Genomic DNA, 10,000 nt, shown 5'->3' on the forward strand with positions numbered 1-10,000 from the left:
ACAATGGATCCTCGCGGGGTATAAAATAAAATATAAACGGTCTCACCAAGTCTTTTCTCTTGTGAAGTACAGCGCTGCAGTGTGGCCTTAGCTATTTTCCACCTATAGCGTTCCGAGTAGAGTTAATTATTAAATAAATAATGATCAAACTGGTCTAGGTCTCCTGTGGACTTCCTGGACGGTTTGCCTCTCTCGTTCGTTCCTCCCGCGGGCCGGCCACCAACGCCTACTTTACGTGCGTCATGGTCTCGGACCCGTCAATCAAAACAATCCCCTCAAATCATAACATAGGCTTTCAAAACACCCCTTAAACAATAACAAAATAAAACCTATTAGGACATTACCCTTAAAGGATGGCGTTAATTAAGGACCATTATACCATATCTGTGACATACACTTTTAAATGCCATAAATAAAATAAATCCTTCTTTTAACATATGTGGCAGCACTACATAGACCCCCCCTCCAGCCATCGGCTACTAGGGTGAGGTACCATAGAACCTTTTTATATTCACCACATTGATAGTGTCCTGTTTATCAGGTGGGTTATCCCATCCGATTCGGTAATTCACCGGCCCTAATTTTCTCAGTACTTTAGCTGGCCCCTCCCACTTGGGTGCTAGCTTGGCGGAGAACTTGTCGCTGGCCTTCGAGAGAGGATGAGTCCTGACCCAGACTAGGTCACCCGCTAGAAAGTGCGCTTCTTTCCTGTGGGAATTATAATACCTAGCTTGTCTAGCCTGGTGCACACCCACTCTCCTCCTGACCTCCTCCGCCATCTTCTGTTGTCTCTCCACCAGGTTGTATGCGGCTTGGTCTGCAGGAGACGGTGGTTTATTGATCAGCCTCTCCAGTGGGCCTTGGAGCTTCCGACCCAAAGCCAGCTCAGCAGGGACTTTCCCGGTGGTTTCCTGTTGGGCTGTGTTGAGGGCGAAGCGGAACTCTGGTAGCCACTGGTCCCAGGTGTTATGGTGCTGGCCGACGAATGATGCAATCATGGTTTTCAATGTCCGGTTGATGCGTTCTGTAAGGTTGGTTTGTGGGTGGTAACTGGTGGTGAGTTTCTGGACAACACCCCAAGCCTTGCAGAGGTCCATCAACAAGTTGGCAGTGAATTGAGGTCCTCTGTCCGAAACGAGGTACGAGGGCACGCCCCAGCGGGTGAAGATTTCCTCCCTGAGGATCTTGATGAGACGAGGTGTTTTGCTGTCTCTCAAGGGGAACATCTCTACCCATTTGGAGTAATAGTCCACCACCACCAAGAGGTAAACATTGCCGGCTTTGCTCCTGGGGAATGGACCCATCAGGTCGACGCCTAACATCACTCCGGGAGCGGTGACTTGAGTGCTCTGTAGTAGCCCTGCCGGCTTGGTGTTGCTTGCCTTGTATTCCTGGCAGGTCACACAAGTCTTGGTGTGATCCCATACGTCCTTCCGGACCGTTGGCCACCAGGCAACCTCCAGCACTCTTAAGAGGGTCTTCAGGCGACCCAGATGACCACTCAACGGATTGTCGTGGAAATACCGCAGGAATTCTGCCACCAGAGTCTGCGGAACGACCAACTGCCACTTTTCTCCCTGGTTCTTCAGCGGTACTCTTCGGTACAATAGCCTTTGGTGGTTACAGAAGCCGATGCGATCGGGTGGAGATGTTGTCCGACCGCTGTCTCTCTTCAGGTCCATCACAACCTGGTCTGTTCCTTGGGCCGTCGCCAATTCTGCCAATGTGGTCGGCAAGTCCGAGGGGCTTTTCGAGGACATGACAAGACAGGGTGAGGAGTGAATGGAGAGTGGCTCATAAGCACGGGACAGTGCATCCGGGGCGACGTTAAGACAGCCCTTCCGATAATGAACCTTGAAGGTGAATTGTTGCAGTCGGAGTATCCAACGAGTCAGTCGAGAGGTGGTCTTCGGGCAGTTGAAAGCCCAGGACAGTGCAGCATGGTCCGTGAAGACTGTGAACTCGGGTCCCTCCAGATAGTGCCTCCACTTTTCCACAGCCCAGACCACGGCCAGGCACTCCTTCTCAGAAGTGGAATAATTCCGCTCTGGGCCTCGGAGTCCCCTCGACGCGTAAGCAATTACATGCTCACCGTCGTCGGTGGTTTGGGAGAGGATGGCTCCGAGACCCACTTCGCTGGCATCCGTGTGTACCTGGAATGGTAGTGAGGTATTGGGTTGCGCCAACACTGGTGAGCTCTTCAACGCCTGCTTCAGGGCTTCCATGCTGTCTTGGCACTGGCTGGTCCAGTTCCATTCTACTCCCTTCCTCTTCAAGTTGTTAAGAGGGGCTGCCATATCGGCAAAACGGGGAATGAATTTGTGGTACCATCCCGCAAGCCCCAAGAAACGCTGTACAGCCTTCAGATCCCGAGGGACAGGATAGTCAGACACAGCCTGGGTCTTAGATGGATCAACCTCTACGCCTCTGTTGGAGACAATATGCCCCAAGAACTTCAGCTCTCGTTTGAAAAAGTGGCACTTCTTCATGTTGAGGCTGAGATTGGCGGCATGCAACTTCTGGAAGACGGATTCCAAGTCTCTAAGATGTTGTTCTTTGGAGTGAGAGTACACAATGATGTCATCGATGTAGACAAAGCATAGCTTTCCCCTCAACTCCGACAAGACCGTCTCCATCAGCCGCTGAAAGGAGGCTGCCGCATTCCGCAGACCGAATGTCTTCGCCTTGCTCTCCTTTGCCATCGCCACCTGCCAGTATCCAGACTGCAAGTCCAAGGAACTGAACCATGAGGCCCCTTCCAAGGATTCAAGGATGTCGTGAATGATGGGCATCGGATAAGCGTCTGGCAGCGTTTTGGAATTCACCCTTCGGTAGTCCACACAGAATCTGTAGGACCCGTCTGGTTTGTTCACCAGAACTACAGGTGATGACCAAGCTGACTGTGACGGCTCAATGATCCCATCCACCAGCATCTTCTCCACATGTTCCTCTATGACTTTCTTCTTCTGTGGAGACACACGATACGCCTTGCATCGTACAGGCACTTCATCCTGCACGAAGATGGTGTGCTTCTCCACAGATGTCTTCCCCAGTTTACTGGAGGTGACTGCAGGCCAGTCACCCATGAGCTGTTGGAGCTCCTCCGGACAGTCCGTGTCATAAGGAACCCGTAACTCTGGGTTGACCGTAGAGGCCCAGCAACTTCTCCTCTCCCCTGGAGGCAAGGCATAATAGAGGAGGATGCCTGGTTGGTAGATGATGGTGGGAGACTTGTCCCACAAGCTGGAGTCGGCCTTCTGGCTTAAGAAAGGATAATAGGTGTAACCTTGTCCAGTCTTCAACCCATACCTATTCTTAGCCAGATCAAGAATGGCACCGGTCTCGGCAAGGAAATCTAGCCCAAGGATCAGTGGGAACACAAGATGGCGATCTTGCATCACATGGGTGTCAATGGTTCTTTTCACCCCATGCCAGTTGAACCCGAGGTCTTTCTTGCCCAGGGCCTGATGAGCTGAGCCATCAGCTAGGACAAAACCCTGTCTGACAACCGGTAAGGTTTCGTCTGGTAGCATGACTCGCTTCCACAGACTTTCCTTAATCAGGGTGAAAGAACTCCCAGTGTCCACCACTGCCTCTACTGGGATTCCCTTGATGGTAACTGGGACCAACAGGAGCTTATGTTCTTTATTTTTGTAGCTCTTGTGTTGCACTAGAGAAAGCTCTGCGATGGTCTTCGCCGACTGTTTCTTCTTCTCCTTGCCCTGTTTGTCAGTACTCGCCTTCACCCTCTGCCAGTAGTCCTGGGTTCCTGAGAAGTCCTTCTCCACCATGGACCCCACCTTTACTAGCTCGGTCACTGTCGTCACAGTGCCCCGCAGGCAGCCAGCCACTTTAGGGTTGATGTTACTCAAGATGCGTCTCACTATATCTTCCTCTGGCATGTCTCGCTTCCACTTGAGGCACAGTGCACGATAATCGTATGCAAAGTCCCTGAGACATTGCTCTGGTTTCTGCACCATGGACCTCAGTCTCTCCTCCACTTCTGTCATATAGTCAGAGGAGAGGAAAGCGGACATGAAGGCATTTTTAAATGAGACCCAATCGTGGACTTGGCTTTTAGCAGCCTGCCACCAGCTGAGTGCCGGCCCCTTGAAGACGGAGGACAGGGCTCCCAAAAGTTCCCGGTTGGAGAGGGGCCTTAAGGCAAGGAAGGTCTCACACTGCTCAATGAAGGCAAGGACATCAGAAGTTTCAGTCGTGGCACCAAACGTAGGAAACTCCAGCCGCACCGGGGGTTTGGAGTAAGACGGAGAGGAGAGTGAATGCGCACCAGGCTGACTATATGGTATAGGGGGCGCTATGGGGCTGACATCTGTGGAAAGTTCTAGGGGTCTGCTTGCTACAGGTGTACTAGTAGGTCTTGCCCTAGCAAGGTCTTTCTTCCACTTGTCGTCCCTGCGTAACAAACAGTTTACTGTATCCCTTTCCAGTTTCTGCATGTCTGCCCTCATATCTTCTCCTAGTCTGGTGAGAGTAGATTCAATGGACTGCCTTAGGTGGGCCTCCCTGTTCACTGAACTGGCTATGGAAGCTCTAAAATAAATTTCGAGCTTAGCCAATTTTTTTCCCAGAGACTTCACCTCACCTTTAAGTTCCCCATTAACACTCTTCAGAGAAGTCACCTCACCTTTAAGTTCATCATGATCAGCCTTTAGAGAATTCACCTCCCCTTTAAGCTCATTGTAATGAGTCACATCATTCTCATCCCTCCCATCATCATCATCATCATCATCATCATCTTCATCATCGTCATCATTTTCATTGTCATTATTTTCATTGTCATTATTTTCATTATCGGTTTCATGTTCAACCTGGGCATCAACCTGCCCTCTTTGATTCTCATCCCCACCATACAAATCACTTAACGAGGTTTCATGAGGGGGACTTCTCCTTGTGGTGAAAGATCCCGAAGTGAAATCTGGGTCCCCCTGAACTACAGGTAGGCTATTAACCATTGGAGTATAGGGAGAATCATGGACAGGAGTAGACACGACATCACTTGTTTCTAATCCTTCTGGTGTTGCCATATTGCAAAGCTAAACCAAACCAGCTTATCACAATCAATTAATCAATCAATCAATCAATCAATCAATCAATTTAAATCAGTTCCCCGTATGGGCCACCATTATGTAACGATTAAATAATTAAATTAACTGCTACTCTATTTTAAAGCACGGGATAGTGACTGATCTCCTTCGACACAATTGATTTATGCTGAATGACAGGAATGGCAATAGACATTAGACAGCAAACACACTCAGTAAGAACACAGCGAAGTTGTGATGAAGTTATGATAGTATTTATCTACTCAAAGGAGAAATAATAATACAGCCAGGTATAAACAACAACCAACTCAGAAGAATGAAAACAAGTTGAAACCCTTTGAACCGAATGTCCTCGATTCGCGCCCGCACGCACGCACGCACGCACGCACGTACGTCCGCTAAATAGTTTATTAGATAGGTCTGTAAGAAAAGAGTAATTAAAGTCCGCGTCTCGCGCACGCGCCCGCACGCTCCTATTGTTCCTTATCGCTCCGTGAATCCAAACGGCTCCAAACCGCGTCCCAGAACAAACGAAAAGTGTCAATCAATCAATGTCAATCCAAAAACGTTACTCCAAAAGTTATCCAAAAAGTAAAGGGATCCCCAGCAACGACGTAATCCAAAAAGTAATGACTCCCAAGGGAAAAAACAACAATGGATCCTCGCGGGGTATAAAATAAAATATAAACGGTCTCACCAAGTCTTTTCTCTTGTGAAGTACAGCGCTGCAGTGTGGCCTTAGCTATTTTCCACCTATAGCGTTCCGAGTAGAGTTAATTATTAAATAAATAATGATCAAACTGGTCTAGGTCTCCTGTGGACTTCCTGGACGGTTTGCCTCTCTCGTTCGTTCCTCCCGCGGGCCGGCCACCAACGCCTACTTTACGTGCGTCATGGTCTCGGACCCGTCAATCAAAACAATCCCCTCAAATCATAACATAGGCTTTCAAAACACCCCTTAAACAATAACAAAATAAAACCTATTAGGACATTACCCTTAAAGGATGGCGTTAATTAAGGACCATTATACCATATCTGTGACATACACTTTTAAATGCCATAAATAAAATAAATCCTTCTTTTAACATATGTGGCAGCACTACAATACTACTACTACTACTAATATTACTACTAATACTATTACTACTATACTACTACTACTAATAATATTACTAATAGACTACTACTACTATTAATACTACTACTACTACTACTAATACTATTAGTACTATACTACTATTACTAATACTATTACTAATATACTACTACTACTATTAATACTACTACTACTACTACTACTAATATACTACTACTACTAATACTATTAGTACTATACTACTATTACTAATACTATTACTAATATACTACTACTACTATTAATACTACTACTACTACTACTACTACTAATATACTACTACTACTAATACTATTAGTACTATACTACTACTACTAATACTATTACTAATATACTACTACTACTATACTACTACTACTAATACTATTACTAATATACTACTACTACTACTACTACTACTACTAATATACTACTACTACTAATACTATTAGTACTATACTACTACTACTAATACTATTGCTAATATACTACTACTACTATACTACTACTACTACTATTACTAATATACTACTACTACTACTAATACTATTACTACTATACTACTAATACTAATACTATTACTAATATACTACTACTACTACTAATACTATTACTACTATACTACTACTACTAATACTATTACTAATATACTACTACTACTATACTACTACTACTACTATTACTAATATACTACTACTACTAATACTATTACTACTATACTACTAATACTAATACTATTACTAATATACTACTACTACTATACTACTACTACTATTACTAATATACTACTACTACTACTAATACTATTACTACTATACTACTACTACTAATACTATTACTAATATACTACTACTACTATACTACTACTATTACTAATATACTACTACTACTACTAATACTATTACTACTATACTACTAATACTAATACTATTACTAATATACTACTACTACTATTAATACTACTAATACTACTAATACTACTAATACTATTACTAATATACTATTACCAATATACTACTACTACTACTACTATTACTAATATACTATTACTAATATACTACTACTACTACTACTACTACTATTACTAATATACTACTACTACTATTAATACTACTAATACTAATACCACTACTGTCTATCTGTCTGTCTCTAGCTAGTCTCGCGTTGCCAGACTGTTGCCTCTCGCAATTTACAAATGCTTCCGTCGTACAGTCTGGAGCAACGGAAGCTCTGATCATGAGTCAAATATAAATGCTTCCGTCACACAGTCTGGAGCAACGGAAGCTCTGATCATGAGTCAAAAATAAATGCTTCCGTCGTACAGTCTGGAGCAACGGAAGCTCTGATCATGAGTCAAATATAAATGCTTCCGTCACACAGTCTGGAGCAACGGAAGCTCTGATCATGAGTCAAAAATAAATGCTTCCGTCGTACAGTCTGGAGCAACGGAAGCTCTGATCATGAGTCAAATATAAATGCTTCCGTCATACAGTCTGGAGCAACGGAAGCTCTGATCACGAGTCAAATATAAATGCTTCCGTCGTACAGTCTGGAGCAACGGAAGCTCTGATCATGAGTCAAATATAAATGCTTCCGTCATACAGTCTGGAGCCTCCTCCCCACTTCCGTTTCGTCTTACTGTCTTACTGTCTGTCTGTCTGTCTGTCTGTCTGTCTGTCTGTCTGTCATATTTCATGTTATCTTTATTTTTTATTTTTTTTATTTTAGATTCCAGAGTCAGGAGAGGCGGGACTTCCTCCTCTAGAGCAACAGGAAGCAGCAGTACTTCCTGTTCCTGCCAACATCAGACCGATGCTGAGCACCTACAGACTGGAGGTGTGTGTGTGTGTGTGTGTGTGTGTGTGTGTGTGTGTGTGTGTGTGTGTGTGTGTGTGTGTGTGTGTGTGTGTGTGTGTGTGTGTGTGTGTGTGTGTGTGTGTGTGTGTGTGTGTGTGTGTGTGTGTGTGTGTGTGTGCGTGCGTGCGTGCGTGCGTGCGTGCGTGCGTGCGTGCGTGCGTGCGTGCGTGCGTGCGTGCGTGCGTGCGTGCGTGCGTGCGTGCGTGCGTGCGTGCGTGCGTGCGTGCGTGCGTGCGTGCGTGCGTGCGTGCGTGCGTGCGTGCGTGCGAGAGAGAGAGATCTATGTTAGATCAAATTATTCCATATTCATTGACATTGAACATTTGTGTGTGTGTATGCGCGCACATGCGTGTGCGCGTCTTTCTACCAGGTGTTGTTTTGGGGTCTCAGGGAATTGAAGAAAGTCCAACTGTTGAGTGTCGACCGACCACAGGTACACGCGCACGCACGCACACACACACAATTTACAATGTAGTCATTTATCAGACGCTCCTAATCCAGAGAGACAAAGTCAAAGTCATACGATTTGTCACACACGTTACCGCAGTGAAATTTGTTCTCCGCATTTGACCCATCTCTTGGAGCGGTGAGCCGCAGCCAAGGAGCGGTGAGCTGCAGCGTGCGCCGCGCTCGGGAATCATTTGATTAGTAGATTTGACCCACAATCCAACCCTTTGATGCTGAGTGCCAAGCAGGGAGGCATTGGGTCCCATTTTTAGAGTCTTTGGTATGACCCGGCCGGGGATCGAACCACGACCTCCCAGTTTCAGGGCGGACACTCTAACCACAAGGCCACTGTCTGGTTCTTACATCTTACATCTGAGACTTACATTAAGCAAGAACAAAAAGCACAATACAATACATCACATATATAAGAAGTAGTTATCATGAAACCTGCGTAAGCTAAGAACGTAACAGTGGAGTATCTATAGGGGTACGACTACATACAATGCAATTCTAGTGCTGTCTACGTAACATGCTATAAGTCTGTATAAAATGCTATCTAAGTCTACATAAAGTGCTATCTAAGGGGCTAGGGCAAGTGCTACGGCCATGATGGAGTCTGAAAAGGTGGGTTTTCAGACTACGGTGGAAGATTGGGAGTGAGTCTGTAGTTCTGACTGTAATGGGAAGTTCATTCCATAGTTTAGATTGGGAGTGAGTCTGTAGTTCTGACTGCAATGGGAAGTTCATTCCATAGTTTAGATTGGGAGTGAGTCTGTAGTTCTGACTGTAATGGGAAGTTCATTCCATAGTTTAGATTGGGAGTGAGTCTGTAGTTCTGACTGCAATGGGAAGTTCATTCCATAGTTTAGATTGGGAGTGAGTCTGTAGTTCTGACTGCAATGGGAAGTTCATTCCATAGTTTAGATTGGGAGTGAGTCTGTAGTTCTGACTGCAATGGGAAGTTCATTCCATAGTTTAGATTGGGAGTGAGTCTGTAGTTCTGACTGCAATGGGAAGTTAATTCCATAGTTTAGATTGGGAGTGAGTCTGTAGTGCTGACTGCAATGGGAAGTTCATTCCATAGTTTAGATTGGGAGTGAGTCTGTAGTTCTGACTGTAATGGGAAGTTCATTCCATAGTTTAGATTGGGAGTGAGTCTGTAGTTCTGACTGCAATAGGAAGTTCATTCCATAGTTTAGATTGGGAGTGAGTCTGTAGTTCTGACTGCAATGGGAAGTTCATTCCATAGTTTAGATTGGGAGTGAGTCTGTAGTTCTGACTGCAATGGGAAGTTCATTCCATAGTTTAGATTGGGAGTGAGTCTGTAGTTCTGACTGTAATGGGAAGTTCATTCCATAGTTTAGATTGGGAGTGAGTCTGTAGTTCTGACTGCAATGGGAAGTTCATTCCATAGTTTAGATTGGGAGTGAGTCTGTAGTTCTGACTGCAATGGGAAGTTCATTCCATAGTTTAGATTGGGAGTGAGTCTGTAGTTCTGACTGTAATGGGAAGTTCA

General features: G+C 45.2%; 1 protein-coding gene across 1 annotated transcript in view; it reads left to right on the top strand.

The window, feature by feature from the left end:
- The window catches only part of fer1l6 (fer-1 like family member 6), a gene marked incomplete at its 3' end in the record, with an annotated part of 101,769 nt that overhangs the window by 58,978 nt on the left and 32,791 nt on the right, over positions 1-10,000 (top strand). The window contains exons 17-18 of the mRNA XM_079516007.1: positions 7,909-8,016; positions 8,408-8,470. Of these exons, the coding sequence (XP_079372133.1) occupies positions 7,909-8,016; positions 8,408-8,470 (171 nt within the window). The remainder of the gene's footprint in view (positions 1-7,908; positions 8,017-8,407; positions 8,471-10,000) is intronic.

This window comes from Electrona antarctica (assembly GCF_951216825.1).
Source record: "Electrona antarctica genome assembly, chromosome: 12".
Taxonomy (NCBI): Eukaryota; Metazoa; Chordata; class Actinopteri; order Myctophiformes; family Myctophidae; genus Electrona; species Electrona antarctica.